We start from the raw sequence: 18,888 nt of genomic DNA, 5'->3' as shown, positions 1-18,888 counted from the left end.
AGTAGCCTCTTCTTTCCTCTCAAACACCAGAACTAATTACATATAAACACACAGCAATGGTGTAAAAACGAACATTTATTACAACTAAACCAATGTGACAGACAGAGGTCAAACAATTTATTTGTCACAATCACAACAAAGCTTAATCCAAGCCAAGCACATACAAGTGACAGTGTAAACTTTAAAAACATGTTTCATACATATAAAATTGCTTCAGGTTTGACTTAAGGTAATTTTACTACTTCAATCTCACACACAGGGGTCATTCTGCTACCACTTCATCCGCATCTATCCCTACACCTTGTGCACCAGGGAAATGCAAACCACTGCTTTTGCGTGCCCTAGGATAAAAGCAATCCAGTATGGTTAAATCCCAGACAGGGCCTAAGCAAACAAACTCAACACCATGAGTTCACAGGCTGCACCCTGGCACTGCCGCAGAAGCATGCAGTCCCAGCCCTGCCCCAGCTGGCCCTCCTGCTGCCGCAAGCATTTATACCAGGATCTGGATCAGGGGACTTGCAAGTAGCAAGGCTGAGCCTTTCCTGGTGGGTTAAATTTAACCTGGATCGCATCAAGCCCACAGTCTAGCTCTCCAGATGGCTGGGTAAATGCTTACGCTAGCTCTGCGTGACTGCTTCCAGCAACAACACCAAAGCAACATTTTGTGAAAACGTGGCACTACTTACTCAAGTGAACAAGCTAAAACATTGACTCCTTGCGTGAAGTTACCAGGGAGGGAGGGGAACAGCCCAGCCACCTTCTCAGGGACCATGCAGACACAGAGCAGAACTTGGCCACTCCAAAGTGTGGCACTACCTCCTCAAAACTCAAAAGCATAGATGAATCAAATTTCCTCAGGTGAAAAATAATTACTGAAAGTCCGCTAGAAGTGTCAAAATAGTACTTGGTGTCACTTTGTGATTTGCAGTGAATCTACTATACAAGTCTAATATTTAAAAGCTCTCACTGCAAATTAGTTGGTTCAACTGTACATCACACAGGAGTTTCCTAAGGGATGTGTCACATGTTAAAGGTGTAAGTCAAGAAAAGCAGTTAAAATGACACTGACACTTAGGGTGGGGTTTTTTTTAAAGGTACCTATACACCCATTAAAGCATAACTATAGAACACCAATAAATACAAATTAATTTGTAGAGTTTGAAAATAATAAAAAGTCCCTTTTAGAAAGCTCCTTCTTTCCCATCTTCAAAAGTATCCAATTTTCATTATGCATCTCTCTATACAGTCAGAAAAGCCTACCTCCTTTTCTGTGTTTATGTTCAGAGCAAGCTAGTATCAGATCTAAAAATAGTTTCCTTATGTGGAATTTTAACTACATGCATTCCCTTTTCAGTATAGTAACTTGCACAGTTTTGCTCAAAGTAGCTACACGTAAATACACCTTCACTCCTAGTGAGCTGATCAGTTTGCAGTTTTCTTGCAAAAAGCAGTATCACCTTAACAGTTTTTACCAGTTTGATATGCAGATCCAAACAGGATTCTTTGGTATAATGACAAATTCAGTAGTAAACAGGTATTTCCAATCTTTATGCATCAACTGAAATAAGCAGAATTATCACAAATGGTGACTAAAATGTAGATGAACAAAAGTCTTTGGTTGCATAAACACAATTTCTACACCATAACGTTTCATATTTGGAGTTGTCCATGTAGTTTCTTTTCATTTAGATATGCTATGTCATGATGATACATTTATTTCCTGAAGTCAAGATTGCTTATAAAAAACAGTACACTTATTGAAGTCAAATGCAATTTTCCTATAAATGCAGTGAAGGGAGACACTGAGTCAATTTAAATCTAATTCCCTTTCATTTATGATTTTTGGACTTTAGTTTCTTGCTCCCTTTTCAGAGGAGTATTTTTCCTGTAGGCCTGAATGAAGCAGCTTAGCAAAACAGTAATACTGACAAACAGCATCTTACACCATTAGCTAAACATTACAATGAAGGCAGTGAACATTTACAGTATGAAACACTGAGATGTCATCAGCTGAAGTGAAGATTTATGTCAATCCAATTTCTTCAAGTACACTACGTGGGGTCTCTGCTTCCTATGGAGGGAAAATTTGAGACAGTGGTAAATGGACCCTGTGCTTCTACTGAACAGTACTATACATGAGTTAGTATGAAAGATGCTTAATTAAAAAAGAAAAGCTGAAAGACATGAAAATATAAAAGTACTGCAGATCGCAAACGTGGTATTAGCTGCACTTTTCAAAGAGCTGTTAATTAGATTGCCATGGTTCACAGGAATCGCTGGTAGATTTTATTGCCCTTAAGCATAATAAAAATAAAGCAATTCAGATGTACCAGCAGGGAAAAAATCATAACCCAGTTAACAGAGATATGAATTGGGGAGGGATAGGGAAGCATCTTGCAATGGAGCCAGTGATTTTTGTGGTGAATTGTTTCATAGGTCTCTAGAAATCTGTTAGGGAAGAAAGAATAAATGGACGAATGGAATGGCTGATGCAACTAAGATACAGTATCCCTTACACCCTTTATTAAGAGTTGAGATTTTTTTTTTTTTACACCAGTCCCATTTAGTTCATAAAACCAGGTCAAGGTACCTTGGTATACCTGGTGTCAATAAACTGACTTCTACAGAAGTGGAGGAAGTACCAGGATTGGAACTGTATTATTCCACACCAGGCAAAGTTTTAGGTTAATTCTAATCTTAAAAAGCTTTCTTTAGATTAAGAACAAGTTGTTTAATACAAAATTCTGAAGGGCTTTCAGTTTTGTATTCATTATTCCTATAGCATCTGAAAAGAAATAATAGTTTAATTAGAAACATTAGGCTGTCCTTTTCCATAATTATTAACAATAACATAGTAAATAAAAAGGGATACTGTGTCCTTATAGAAACATAAACAGTTTTAGTATCCAGAGTATAAATACACTTACTTTAGCATCCTAAAACAAGACATGTCATGAAGCAGAAAAAAAGGCAGACAATAGTTAAAGCAGCAAACAAATTTGTTTTTCAACTGCTTTCTAAATATTTATTAAAAAAAATTGTCAGTAAAATACATAATTAAACACCTTAAAGCTTGAAAATAACACAAGAACATTGTCTCTATCAACCTTGACTATGCAGCACAAAATGATCACGTTTACAATCCTCATTCAGTTCATGTATAAAGGTGATGCAGTATTGAAGGAACAAGCTATCATATTTTAAAGGCAACTTCATTTGAAAGTAAGTCAGTGCTTGCAACGGGCCACCTCTGAGCACTTCCAGATGGCTTCCAAAATCCAGCAGCAAATTAAAAAATTGCAAAAAAAAAAAAAAGGCAAGTTAAAACTGGAAACAAGATACTCGGTGTATTAAAGATACAGTGGGGTCTTTCTCACTGATGCAGTATTTAAATACTCTTAGAACTGCAGTGACCTTGAAAAAAACAGACAGGATGGCAGGATTAAAGATTTACATGTGTATTTCAACACAAATCCCACAAAAGGAGACACTGATTGAAGAAAAGACCATGCAGCATTTTTAATAAAACCTGTCGCATTATATTCCCAGATTACTTTGCTGCATTCATTTTAGAGAACATGCATCTCCCCTATCCTCCAACTCACAGCATTTTACCCAAAAAAATCCTACATTCTTAACTACAGCAACAGAACTCCAGACTATTCTAACAGAATATAACTTCTCAAGCATTTCAGGGTCTTGAAAATATTTCTAATAAAATAACTTTTCACAGTTTTAAATTGATTAGGCAGCAGTGGACACTTACAGTTACTCAGTGGTGAAACAAGGTATTCACTAAATTACCTGAAAAAAAAGTTGCTCAGTAGCTATGAAGAAATACAGTTCACTGCTGCTACTATCTTTAGAGCAGTTTAGAGCAGTTTAGTATTATTGTCTCCACTGCCAATTCAAAATTGTAGGTAATTTTCAACAGGCATATACTTAAATAAAGATAAAATTTCTCCAAGCAAATCAAGGCCATTGGCTAAAAATGAATTTAAAGCAATGTATTTCAAGGACATTGGCTACTTGTCCACAGACACCTCACCACTAGAACTCAGTCAGATTTTAATACTAGAGCAGTAACATTGAGGCAGACATGCCTCCTTATGTGCACATCAACAATATAATCTCAAAAGGAGCACCTAAAGGCTAATGTGTTTTGCTAGAGGAGTAATTTCATCAATTATGACTTTTAAGAAACAAATAGAATGAATTATATTAGGTTTTGTTCACGTTATTTGTTTTAGGAAGGTGTCAAACATTTTATCCAATTGTTATGGAAAACATTCTGCAGTATTATACACTACCTGCTGCTCAGAATCACCCAAGGCAAACAATGCAAATTTGAAATATATCAGAACACAGATGAGGAAAAAAAGTCATTCACATGAGACAAAAGTGCATGCAATACTTTATTTCAAACATGCCAGGAAAGCTAATTCATTACCTAGTCATTTAGAAGCAAGCAGCTGTATACAGATAACAAGAAAAACAGCATCTCATTACAGCTCAATGCACAGCATTTTAAGCCAACAGGCATGAAATAATGCAGGCTAAAGCAGCATTAACCAGACATTCAAACACATTGTTAATGTCTTACAGAAAAAAGGCAAACTTGGAAATGGAAAACCACTCCTATGATCTTGTTTTCTAAGATTTCAGAATGCTGCAAATCCAATCCAAATCTTTTGTCTAATCCCCTACATCTCTCATGTTTATGTCAGTTTAACATTTGAAAGGTAGTGCATTACCACATATAGCACGTGTAATTAGCTGTCTGTGGTTAATCTCAGTAACCACCTCCTTGCTAATTGTATTTAAATAATTTTCAAAACCAGCACTGGTTTTAGGTTACAAATTATTTTCTTCTACTAGGCAAGGAGAGGATGCAATACATGCCCTCTCAGCCCACACTTTTTAACTGAAAGGTACTTATCATATTCATCCTCGTGGCAGTTCTCTCATAGACAAGGTAGTCTGCACTCAAAACTGGAAACGCCAGTTGAAGGAGACATATTTGAAGTATGCTGCTAATGGACTTAAAAATCTTTCCAATCCTAACCATTTGTAAAGGAATGAACTTGTTCTCTCCTTCAGTAGCAGCAATTGTTCAATTACTCAGAAGAGCGTTTTGAACATTTAAATACAAATGTGGTAACTTCAGATTGTAAATCGTTCTCTTTGCACTAATCAATTCTGCCTTTCTCCTCTTTACAAGGTTAAGTCACACTACCGTGCCAGTCTCTGAAAAGGATACTGGTATGTGCATCTTTAATTAAGATGCAAGGTCTGTGCAGAATTGTGTGTAACATCATTTAATACTTGTGTGTATACACGTTTCAAATACTACTACTCCTTCACTAGTTTCTCCGCAAATATTAACTTCATCTACAGGTTTTAAGTGTATGTTTAAATAACACCACAACTTATTTGAAAGATAAACATAGGTCAAGTAATGTTACAGCATAGGGGTTGCAGTATATAGATGTTTAGCTCAGAAAACTCTACAGATCTTTTAAGCATAAGACTTCAAGCTTACACACAATAAAAAAGTTAAACCATATGCCAACAAGCACAAGTTTTGTTGAAATGAGACATGCGAAGAGACAACACCGTAAAACAGGGGGAAGAGGAAAGTACAACAGCAGAGAATGGTTGTGGTATTCTATTAGATTCAAGATGACTGGATTCACCAAGCTGATGATAATGTTCTGCCATGAGTAAGTCACAGGTCTATCTCCTCTGAAATTCTGCATGCATGATGAATGAAGCCATTTAGTACACTGGGACATTAAAGTATTCATGACGTGGCTACAAAAGAAATGTACATATTCTTATACATAATAGAAAGGGACAGATATGCAAGAAAACAAAAATATTGTCTCACTATTGTATCTCTGACATGAAAAGGACATTTGATACAGAAATACAATACTGTATTTTTGACTACTCTAGACCTTGGCGGGGGGGGGGGGGGGGGGGGGGGGGGGGCGGGGGCGGGCAGTGGTGGCAGGGAGAATCATCATTTTACCCCCCTATACTTGCATGCTGGGTCCAACAACATACAGGACAATTTCGTAATTATTGTATTATGTAAGCTCAGCATTTCTTCTCAGCCAAAATTTGTTTCAAGCCGAGATACTCTTCCAGAGATGGACCACCCTATGTATTTGCTTCATTCTGGCCTCTTCAGTGGACATTGACTATTGGCTACTGTCACAGACAGGGCACTGGGCTAAGGGAACATTTGACATCACCTACCATATCTGCTCTGATAAACATACATTGGTAACAGGCCGCTAGAACACGGTTGTGAGCAGCACCATGCCAGGGCAGTACTTGCATTACTTCCAACAAAAATTATCTATCAAAGAGTGCCTGTTGAAAAAATGGTAGGTATCCGAGTCACCTCTCACAGCAGGTAGTTTTCTTTGCTTCTGAATTATGCCACTGAACTTAGTACCCTTACATTACTAACATGAACATTAGTATAACAATTTGTTGAAAGATGAGTTAGAAAGCAAGCAATACTCAATTTTTTGTATTAAAATCAGTGCCTTGAAGACAGATGAGGACATTGTTAAAGGAGTAATAGCAGTTTAGGAGTATCAGCCCCACATATGCCCATTACACATCTTCTGGGAGGAAAAAAGGCACACAACACAACTCTCCACATTTCAGTCACTATCTTTCATGATGTACCAATTAAAATTTTCAATCTATTTTAGTATACCAGCCCCCAAAACTACAGAAGCCTTACAACAGAACTGAGAAAGTTCCCATGACTTCCAAACTTAACAATTTCCTCTGTGTCATCTCAGTTTATTCACACATTCAAGCTTGTATATTTTTAATTCTAATCTCCAATTACAAAAAAGCACAAAAATATCCTAGAAGCTTTACAGGATTTATACGGCTTTTGTGTATCAGTAATCTGAACATTATTCCATAGTAGTTAAAATTATTCTGAACAAGCCAACTACAAATCCGGTAGTTGTCAAAGTAATAGCACCTATAGCTCAGTGACAGTTACAATTAAGTTGTATGAAGTCTGCTGTGATTTTTGGTAAAACTCAAAAGAATTTGGTATGTAACAGAGAATTACAAATGTGAATTTTAACTCTTAAAACCTCTCTTACTGTTTAAGTCAAGTGTTATTAAAAACAAAATGCTGACACATACTCCTAACTGGAAAAGGCACTGCACAATGGCAGTATACAGTACTAGCCCCAAGGAGTAGGAGCTTTGACTAAAAAGAAAATATTAGCTCTAGAACTGCTGGAGCCTCCAAAAAAATTCCCAGAGAGGTACTTATGGGAAACTTCTGCTTTACTTACACCGCTGGTATGACACAGATTCATGAAGACAACTGAAAATCAGGCGTATTGTGACAATCTCAAATGCCCAATTTTTACAGTTTCAGATTTTCAGTTTCTACCTGGAACATATATGCACACGTGTGACTGATTCTCCTCCTCCTTGAAAAAAAACCTCATTTCTTCCAGTGTTTCTCCCTTGGAAACCTGGAGCCTCCAAGTTGGTGTCTTCACTGAAATGCCTGTCAAATCTTGTAACAGATTTCTCCTTAATTTTATAATAGCTCTCTGGACAAAAAGAAGAATGAGAGCAGCTCATTTTCTAGCACTTTTATGAGTCTGATTACCATTCACTGTTGTGTTCAAAGATTATCCCAGGCTGCACACATTCTTTAGCACACTCTTTGTCCTGGAAGCACTGACCGTGTTCCCTTACACACAACTGGTACCAACAAATGAGGACATGGAAGTGTTCATTTCACGTTTATCCACTTGTTACCTTCCAGTATTTTCCAAACTTCTACTCTTGCCCACACTCCCAGGCTATTCCCTGCCTTGTTCATATTTTCAATGGTTTATAACTTGAAGAATTATTTGTCTTAGATGAGAAAATCCTGGTACACAAAATTAAGGTGATTGATTCAAACTGCTGTTATGGGATTAGTGTCTCATCTTGACAGAAACTTATTAGCTACTGATAAAGCAAGATAGATTGTCAGATAACAATAGGAAGAAAGGGGTTATTTCGCTCCTGGCAGCTTTTTAGCTTACAGAACATGTAAACACCACCTGCAACTAGACTAGCAATAAACTGACATTGTAGAGGTGAATCTAAAAGATTAAATGGAAGACAACAGTAACTGAGATAACGAAGCGGTAATACAGCAGTATTGTGAGATGGAACACACTGCAGTTTCAGTGAGACCTCTGTACCCCACTGAGGATGTCCAAGACCATCATGCACAGCGGGTCTGCACTGTGGGCAGCCTGACAAGCAACAGAAAGGAAAATGAAGTTTTGACAAATTATTTGTCATCACAGAACTACAGTATATCACAAGCTCCAACTATGATTTGCTACATTTTTTACTGTGTTTCCTGCCATATTGTCTCCAGAGAAGTTGGCCTGCTGGTCTGAATACCAGAAAAGACAATTTGGGGGAAATGACAGATGTCAACTTCTACAAGTTGGTATCTAGAGTACCTTGCCTTCCTTCTGTGCAACTCTGCAGACCTCAAACATCTGAGCCTGTGAAGCATGTCCTTACAATAGCTAGCTATCTTGATCTAATGAGTTTATAAATTAGTTGATCCAGCACCTAGGGAAGAGGCAATGGTATCCTTACAGCACAGTACGATGGCAAACTAATATGAAATACTACCTCTGAAAAATCTTCACTTACTTAAAAATGTGGATGATAACTGTTTATCTGAATTTTAACACATAGGGCTGACATCCTAGTTTTGCCAAAGCAGTTAATAGCTCTACAATACAAACTGCACACTGCAATTCCACAATGTTTTAAAGTTACTAGAATCCATCTTTCTCAAACTGACATCTGTGTTTACAAGTCATTTTAAAAAACTAATAATACTCTCTGAAATTGTCAGCCTGAGTCATTAGAGATTTTCAAATTAGAAAAATGGTAGAGTTGATTTGAGTCAACTATTTAGCCAGCCCAGCCCAACTGACATTTGTGTCAGCCAACTTTGTCATGACCCAACCTAATTAAAAATCATAATCAAACTAAAATTAGAAGGTATTTCATTTAATCCAGTCCCCCAAACAGCATACCTGTAACATTCCTGAGAGGTATTTGATCTGTTAAAAGGCACCCAGTGATGGGAACTTTGTAATGCCCCCCAGGCAATCTATTTAAATGCTTCATTATCATCACCACTGGAAAATTTGCTTAACATCTACTTTGAAATTACTTTCTTGCTGCAATTTAAGCTACTTTATGTCTGCAGTGGACAAGAAAACAGTCTATTTCCTCAGGCAAGAGAGAGACAAGAAATTATTTATGCCTACACCAAACTGACTCAAGTTCAGCATTTTGCAGCGCTGCAGTGGCACACCTTTTTCACGGAAAGTTTGCTTAGGTTTTTGTTTTACCTCTTTCCCATCAAAACCAGCACAAAGCCTATGAAGGCAAGCCATGTTAAACTGTAAGCAAAAATTACAACTGCTACCTTTGATGAAGGCTTGTCTTTTTTTCCCCCCAGTCTCTAAACAAACCCCAAGCTAGAACAACAGACAAGATGCAGGACCACGGAGTGCACAGCAGCTTGGCAACAATTCTACAGAAACAGGCTATGGGGAAAAGAGAGGTGGGATGAGGGTTTGTTTAGAAACACGAAGTTCTTACAGTAGGAAGAGATTAACATTTAACAAGCACTTCTTCAGCAATGCTTCAGAAGCAATTACTTTTACACTCCTGAATCCTTATTAGGAAATATTTCTAATGAAAGGCTGCTTTAGGAAATTGCTGCTGTTCACTTGCCTTTTCAGGGATTTCAAAACAGTAGAGTATCTATTTCCCAATCTTTGGTTAGCTAACTATTCAGATACTCCAATTACAGAATTATTGAGAAAAATTTACTTCACTTCCAAAGGAGAGCAAAGCATTTTCTGAGAACTTAGAAACACCCACAAAGTCTTGGACATGTTCAGAGATAAACATTAACTATGATGCTGCTCAAAAACAAAGAACAATCCTACATCAGTGTCAACTCTAAGTCAAGATCTTGTCTGCAGCTTCCTATACAGAGGAGACAAAAAAAGAAATCTTCAAGATTGGTGCAAATTAATCAACATAATACTCCACAAGAGTCTGAAATAGCAACGGTCATCATGCAAGTGTTATTCATCAAAACATCCTAGCACATGCACATACTTCGGCTCTAAAACATCACCTCAACAGACCAGAGCAGAAGGATATGACATAAGATCAGCCAGTGGCCTTCCTGCCTCCCTCTCCAACAGCAGAAGTGAAAATATCAGTGGAAACTTCATGTACTGTAACTGGATAATAGTGGGTGCTTCCTGCTTCTTAGTTGCTATTCTGATCTGCTGGATCAGAGGTGATAATCGCTCCAGGAGGCAGTGCTTTATACCTGCCAATCAGTTGCTTAGCAGTGAGCTATGAAGAACTGACAGCCTAATTTTTAAGTGTAAGGATGGTTCAGCATCCACTGGAGGCTCCACTTCCCCACCACAAAAACGCAAATGCTTTAAGCAAGTACTACAGCTGAATACTTCGTATCTGAAGCTACAGCCAAAATTATTACAAATCACCAAGTTCTCTATCAGATAATCCCACAGTGTCTGTATGTTTGGCAGCTTGCCAAACTACGCACATAAGGATTCATTAATGTTTTCTTCCATTTTATTCCAGCACTGCAGCTCCAAGTTTGCATTACTTATTCCCCTCTGCTTAAGGAACCATTTCTTAAACTGCAGGGCTGTAGCTTTGAAGGGATGACCAGAATATACTGCTGTAACAAGCCATGTCACATCCAATATCATTCAGCTTCCATGGCAATGGCATTTAAGCATTCCCCTTCCTTCCTGTTCCTGCAGCACTTTGCCTTCTTATAGTTGTTTGGACAAATGTTTGCAGGGCCAAGTTGTAAATACAGAAAAGCTGCTGACTATATGTTTTTAGAAATGAGCAATTTAAATTGGATCAGTTTAAATGGATCTGAAATCCAGTTCTAGAATGGTCATATAAATAGCTTCTCTGGCACAAAGGAAAGAGAGAAGGAAAGAACAGCTGAAAACTCCATACATCAATACTGCTGCTGAAGCTCCTTGCCACATTCCTCAGGCCAACAGCAGGGGTGCAGTGTAAGACAGGTAAATTAGAACTTACCTAACTAAGCTGGCTGGCTTGGGGGCTCGCAGCAGACAGGAGTCAAGACAAGATACATGGGCAACACTGACTTTTTAGAACACTTACACTGTGAGTTGTTAAAAATAAAAATTTAAGTTATACAATTAGCTTTATCAGAAGTCCTGGCTGCAACCAGAAGCCGCTGCCTTTTACTTCCCTTTTCAATGACACTGATTTCCTCCTCCTGGCAGTGCCCTCATGCTTCCCTTCATATTCTTAGATTTTAGCTAACAGGCTAGGAGCCACATAATCACAGAGCAAGTGTGCCTCCACAAAGGTGGCAGCAGGAATGAATCCAGCCTTCTCAACAAGAGTCATGGTCAGCATGGTTTTAGGTGACGAGGAAACAGCACCCTGACTCAAGACCATGACTTTTCCACCTGTAAACTGCTCTTGATAGGAAGCGCAAGTTCTATTTAGTAGAACTTCAGTGTACAGTAAAAAAACTTCACCCTGTCTAGTTGTATACCACTTAAGTCTTTCAACACTATACGAGACTTACCTTAAATTTAACCAAGTTCTGTATGGAATAGACTACTTCTGAATATGTGGCTTATTATACTTGCCATATAGCACGAAAAGAACTCAACACCCTAGTTTACAAGCCAATCTCTCTGAAACAGCCATCGAAAAACCAAATTCTACTCATTTAGTGCCTGTTTATGCTTGATAGAGTAACACTGATTAAGTAATTTGAAGGAGTATAACCTATCAGTTAAGTATCAGGTTAATCCAAGCACAGAAGCTATACAAGTCAAACTCTGCCCCTTGCCCAAAGGCAACCTTCTTCACCTCAGGAGACCTTTCTTTACCACAGATGATCTTCATTCCTATATACAAGCTGCAGTTCCTTCCTGCAGGCAAACTATCCCCATCTCTTATCATGTACAACCATTTATCTGTCCCTCTCCACTCACCCCAGCAGATGCCATCCCTGTTTCTCCATATTCTGTAGAGTCATGACAACCATATAAATTAAGCTCTGTACACAGCCAGTATTCCTCCACTCCTTCCAGGGATGGTACAGGCCAGGAAGAAGCATCCCATGGGCATCTGACAATGCCACTCCGTTTAAAGTAATGGGGACAAAGCACATTTCTTCAACTAAAACTGTGCCCATACATAAAATTCATCAGGGACATACTGTAGACAAGTAAACTGGAGTCACACAGAATTCTCTAAGCCTGAGCTTGCATGTTCCAGAATTGGTCTTTGTAGCCATTTAAGACAACAAAAAAGATTAAGACTCCTAAGTGAAAGCTCTATGCTTGACATAGGTCCCAAACAATATTAATACTTTTAAAAGTTTTAATCACACGGAAACTTTTACAGTTGCAGCATTAATACTAACCTCACCATGAGAATCACACTCTTCATACATGAACTTGTTATCATGAAGAGGAGAGAAAAAGCAATAAACATGGGGAAAAAAAAATGTGGAAAAAAAAAATCAAGCTTGAGCATTTATGTTTTCTTATCACTGTTTTAGAATATGTCCAAACTCACATAAACTCTATTTTGAACAAATGACTTGTTGGCTGCCCTAAATCTACAGACAGGTTATTAGCTACTCTCCACTCCTCAACGCAGATCAACAGCTGCATCATATACTAGGTAACTTTTAAATGGTAAAAACACCCGTACACCAAGAGTGAATTTGATTTTTAACGTGTTACAAAATACTTTTGTCTATTATAATAATTTTCTTTTGTCTGGAAACTAAACCCTGGCATTTATAAAGCTGCATATGAAATTAGATCTATTACCGCCGTTCCACATTACAAAAGCCAATTTGTTTACTGAACTACTTGTTATCATGATATCAAATAAGCAGAGGACTAATTAAGTTTTCTCCAGCTGATAATTTTCATATGTGCTTTAAACTTGCCTTATGTAAAATAAAATCTTACCTTTATTAGTAGGACTGCCACAATGTATTCCACTTACGCTTTGGACAAAAATATGTTGCAATGCACTATATATGCAAATAAGCTTTGTTCTGTCATGCAGCATCCGGCACTTGATATACAGTCAATTGCAGCAGCACCCAGTCTTTTTAGGGCCCATTTTCTTTGCACAGCAGATGTAAACAGCTCATTTTCCAGTAAATACACATTTACAGGGGTTGATTGTAAGTAAACAAAGCCAAACATCTGTTTAGTTATTAGTTTTGGTATCCATTTCTCTAACTTGCATTATCCCACTTAATTATCAACACCAAAGAAAGCTAGTAGAAGTCAGACACTTCAAGTTGATGCGGTTAGTACAAAAAAGGAAAATAAAAGGGAACACTCAAAGCACTCTTCAAAGACCATCATGCAAGTGTTGCAGAAAGTTAAGCCCATCACCCATTTTCTGTTTACCCTTGCAAGGACTTAATTACGCGTGCAGCAGTTTTGCATAGCACCCATTTAAACCATGCCACCAAAATGGTAAACTTGGTAGTTACCAATCATTTAGATGGGGGTCAAAAGGGCTAATGCCTTAGATTGCTCTTAATCATAAGATATCCTCAGACAAACCTCCCCAGTCTTCATTCTGGCTCTACAAACACAAAATCAAGCAGCAGTGAAAATGTAATACCAACTACTTAATTAAAAAAAACAAACAAAACAAGACCCACCCAATTATTTACAGCTTATTTCAATTTAAAACAAAAGTTAGAAAATATTCTAAACTATATACAAAATTCAGTTATTTCACTCAAATGTGTTTCAGCTATTGTTATTCTTTAAGTTAATACAATTTTATTAGGTCCTACTAAAAGTTCACTGTAACAAAGCAAACAACAGAAATGCAACAGTAAAAAAAACATCTGTTCAAAGACTCCAAGTAGATGCATTAAAAAACTCTTATTTCTCATTTCTTAACAAGATAAAGGATATTAGTACCTTAAATTAGTAAGTTCTAGAGAGTTGTTTAGAAAGGCTCACCTGTGCTTGAAGGAATATCAATTCAAAGACTGGTTTTTTTTTTTAAGAGAACTTAAGATCATTTGTTCATTACTGTAACAAGATTGAGAGTGTAATAGAATAGGATGCTACCAAATTTACATATACTTAATTCAGTGACTAAGTTTCACACGGTATTATTACTAATATTGCTGTTAAAGTAAGATTCGTTCCATGAAAGGAAATAGAAGTTTTATTCAACTTATCTACCTACCATTCCTGAAGTAATTCAAACAATTTAATTCAAGAGCTATGTAATCATATTTACTATTAAGTCATCATTGTCACTTGCTGAGCTGTATGTGATAAGCCAGTCAGTTCCATGTAGTAATCCTTGGTGCAAAAAGTTGAACATTTTCCCTTTAATCCATCTGTTAATCAAATATACTTAGATTTCTCAAAGAATTGTGAACAGGTCTTCTCAGACTTTTTTTTGTGCCTTTTTAAAATCAAGTTTTCAGCATAAGATTTAAAATATACACACTTTTTATGCATCTTGATAGCCATCACCGGAACTACTACTGTTGTTAGACAGCTTGGCACAAAAAACACAACTTCTCCTTTAAAAATAATAAATAAAAGCCCCCAAACACACATCAGCAACGTGCCTGACATCTGTACAACACACAAATAAGACCACAAAGAAATGAGAATCTAAAAAGTGAACACAATGGGATGCCTCCTGGGGACATTCATATTCTTTTCACCTACTATTCTGTGGGGCTCTAAAGTCATCTTCACAGGTAGTGAAAATTTTAGGAAGGGGTAGTAGAACTGCAACATGACACATCATCTCAGACACCAGAGTAAAAATTGAATTTTCTCCTCACTATCTCAAGGTCCAAACATTAACATTGCTCTTTTCAGCATTCTGCCAGATTCAGGGAACACATTCTATTAAAATGCAGATTAATGTGCTCATTCAGAAAGAGCATCTAATTTTGAAGATAAGATACTCCTTACTGTCAAAGCAGTCTTCTGCAATTGTTCATTGAATTTATTATGTTTATTGACCAAAAGCACACAACTAAGCTCCTGAAAACAGCTACGGCATATGCAACAGTGCTAAAATTTTCATCTATCACCCTGACACAGTGCTTCTACAGACTGCAACAGAAGAGTATCTCTGGAGAAAAATCTGTTGGTTCAGTGTACAGATAATAAGTATACCCTGAATAGAATTATAATCTATGAGGAGTTTGGTGTACTGTTAATATACCCTCAACAGTTCTACAAGAATTGCTTATATCAGTGAATGATCAACTTCATAGGTAGTTTTGCAAAGTGGATGTTGTTGATCAGCATTGGAATTCACATCAGAGAGGGTACTGAATAGTTATCAGACAGCAAGGACTTCATTTATGCTGATTTGTCTTACTTATAATAGAAACTTCCTCATGTTTCAATTTGCAAAGCTGACTGAATGCATACTTAATACTTATATGGAAGACTCCTTTCTTCACAACTTGTTGAGTCTTAAGAACTTCTAATCAGCATTTTGATTTCTTTAATAGAATAAGATTACTCACATCTTACATGCATACAGAAAAAAAGGAGAATATTATGGAGACAGATTTACTGAAATGATATTTTAAAGGTCTGAACAAGAAATGCTTAGGTGAAAAGCAGACTGCTTTCTAACATTTTCAATTCATAAAGCCAAGGATAGATTAAGATTTGACAACATGTTTCTGGAAAGACAACTGGATTTCTAAAGCATTTAGAAATCACAGCCTGCAAATCCATGATAAATCCTAAGCATCATGACACATCTAGAAAAGCCAGAAACTTCACAAAGAACATTAAGATACCGAACTGCATTTTTCCAAAAAAATAATCAAAAGACTCACAGACAGACCAGTAAAATATTTATGTTACCAGAAGAAAAAGCAGTCTGAGAATAGGAAGAAGGTGAAGTATCATACAATAACTTCATGGATACTCAATGACAATTTTTTGAGAAGACACTTAAATCTGAAAAGGTTGACTTCCCCTCTCCCCATTCCTACTTGGGAGTAGAACAGAGGTGAAGGTTCTATTATCAATTTACTGGACCAATTCCTATTGCTTTAAACAGAAGAGTATGATCTGGTAAGGATTTGCAGGAAAGCCTACTCCACAGTACAAGGAGGACAGTTCAAAAATATCTATTAAAAATACACAAACACCTTCAATATTAAGGTTTACAGATCTGTCTGCTACTATTAAACTTACAACTAGTTGTCTTTAGAGGTTTGTCCCAAAGAGAAGCAATGTTCCTATGATTCCTGATTAAGTGTATTCTTACAGTTCATTCCATCTGAAGTCCAGGGGAATTTACATCAGGTATTTACAAAGCCATGATGACTTCTTAAAAAAACACTGGCAGGTTGTATCAGTGACTTTATAAACTCAGTAGTCTACAGTCAATGACAAGCAAGATAGCCGTATAAAGTCAGAAATACAGTTCTATAAATATTTTAAGTCACTTTTTACTTGAACAGAATGCTACAAAGCAAAGTAATTAACACAAACATACACAAAGAATAGATGATAGCATGACAAGGCCTGGAACTGTAACTGACACATTTGGAAATACCACATTTGCACAGTTCCACACAATCAAACAGTAACTTTAGTATCCCTTTGCTCCCCGTCCTGTGAACACTGAATTTAAGCAGCAGTGTTAACTGTTAACGACCACAAGAACAACCCATAACTGAACAACAAAACCAAATTTTCCTAAGACAAAGTGCAAATAAATTCTTCCAAAGTGAAGATATTATATATACAGTGTTATAGAGCACCACTGTAGTCAAGCATGTGCACAAGGCCTATTTCATTCAAAAATAACCATCTGTTCAACACATGTGGAAAAATGAACACAAAAGCAACTGACCTCTTCATTTAGGCCCAATATGCTTTATCTTGTTTTTGAGGAATGTTTTATGACAAACTATGCCAATCTAAGGACAAGCAATTCAACTTTTCATTCCCAAGACTGAGGCAGGGGGAAACCTACCTCGAAGTATCTTACAAAAAGCCATTTCCACATGCATGCAGTTTCTCACATACTACTTAAAGAGCACCTACATTTTGAAGAGCACAATTAAGAAAACATGCGATGCCTCAAAAAAGAAAGTAATTATGTTGAATGCACATTCCCAAATTGGACTTATATATTCTGTTTATGTATAGACTTTACCTATCACATAAAACCAGAAATAGTTTCATTCTGAGTTCTTAAATAATGTCTAGAACCAATACCATAAACAAGCTCACTTTATTTTTGATCAATGCCGAGTCAATACCTTCAGTATAAATGGACAAGGCACACACTTCATACTTGAACTAAAAGATCAAACAATCTAACTGCATTATCACAGAACTGTCTAGGTTGGAAAAGACCTTGAAGATCACCCAGTCCAACCATTAACCTAACATTAACAGTTCCCAACTACAGCATATCCCTCAGCGCTATGTCAACCCTTCAGGGACTGAAGTCTGAAATGCTTTTTACAAAAGCATCAGCTACCAAAACACTACCACAACTTACTCTATCTCCTACAAATTGGAAGGGAAACCAAATCCACAAAGATCATAGCTATTTCCTAATCCTTAATTAATGAACTAACAACATACCCCTTTCTCATTCATGATAACTCATAGCTCCCCATACGTATCTTCTAAAAACTAATTACAGACCAGTATCTATGCCTAAAATCAAGCACATACATGTCTTAAACTGACCAACTAAGCTGACTACCTGAAACCGAGCCAGAAGTTACACATGAAGAACAGACAGCAATCAAGGCAGTCAGCTCTCCATTGTAATAAAGATTTCATTATTCATTCTTGTTTCACATGGAGAGGAATACAGGTACAGCCGAGGCAAATACTGTCACTGCCAACCTAGGAAGGCAGTCTATTTCAGTAGTCTATATTTAAGAGCTAATATTAAGTGAAGACTGAATTAATTGCATTAATTATGGTAAGTTCCTCAGGAGACTAGTAAGAAACAAGTGCTAAACCAGACAAAACCCCTTATACTCCCACCCACTCCAGGCTTCAGGGATTTTCTTTTGTCATTGCTAATGCTAACATTCCTTTATTTTGTCGTATCTCAAGGAGAACTGAATACCATCTCTCCACTATTATGCATACCTTCAAACATAGTTTCCAATTAGCACATTTCATCTCCAAGAAGAAAATTTTCATGGCATATGCAGGAAATTCACCAAATTTTCATTTCCAGTCAAAGATGCTCATTCTAAAACTAAAAGCTTAAATCTACATAGCAGCCCTAAACATCGCACACAAGTCAGCTGACATTAACAATTTAAACACCCTTCTGGATGTAGGATGAGGTGAGGGCTTGAAATAGCAAGGGAAATAAGGTTAATTGATAGCATATCTGTTATTCTTCATGTGGAAGGACTAGTAAATACTACCTGAGGCCAAACTGCAAGAGCCTAAGAAAAAAACATTCACACAGCTTTTAGATTTTTTTGATCATTACTAAAATAGAGATGGAACCAAACAAGTGTGATTTGTCCATGGATCCACTGGCCTTTTTATTGATACACCTCTTAAAAAAAATATGTATTTTTAAGTATTTTAGATGTTCTGCAATCAACCACTCAAAGAATACATACACACCCTATAAAATAGTGGTGGACAAAATGGGGAAAATTTCCAAAATATTTTTATAAAAGTTACATAGGATGGATAACAAAAAGAA

General features: G+C 37.0%; 1 protein-coding gene across 6 annotated transcripts in view; it reads right to left on the bottom strand.

The window, feature by feature from the left end:
- Nucleotides 1–57: 57 nt before the first annotated feature.
- AP1S2 (adaptor related protein complex 1 subunit sigma 2) overlaps nt 58–18,888 on the bottom strand; it is a 32,560-nt gene continuing 13,729 nt past the window's right edge. The window contains exons 5-8 of one of the 6 annotated variants that reach the window (XR_012627543.1): nt 13,667–13,761; nt 13,128–13,165; nt 12,569–12,601; nt 4,406–5,817 (exon numbers count right to left, since the gene is read on the bottom strand). Coding sequence is in view for 2 of the 6 variants with exons in the window: in XM_074858729.1 (XP_074714830.1) it covers nt 2,027–2,074 (48 nt within the window). In the remaining 4 variants the exon portion in view is untranslated. Of the gene's footprint in view, nt 2,075–4,405; nt 5,818–12,568; nt 12,602–13,127; nt 13,166–13,666; nt 13,762–18,888 lie in introns of those variants that run through there. The other 5 variants (XR_012627542.1, XR_012627540.1, XR_012627541.1 and 2 more) reach the window with 5 other exon arrangements.

Source organism: Strix uralensis, chromosome 2, assembly GCF_047716275.1.
Source record: "Strix uralensis isolate ZFMK-TIS-50842 chromosome 2, bStrUra1, whole genome shotgun sequence".
Classification (NCBI taxonomy): domain Eukaryota; kingdom Metazoa; phylum Chordata; class Aves; order Strigiformes; family Strigidae; genus Strix; species Strix uralensis.
This window is presented reverse-complemented; position numbering and strand designations above follow the sequence as displayed.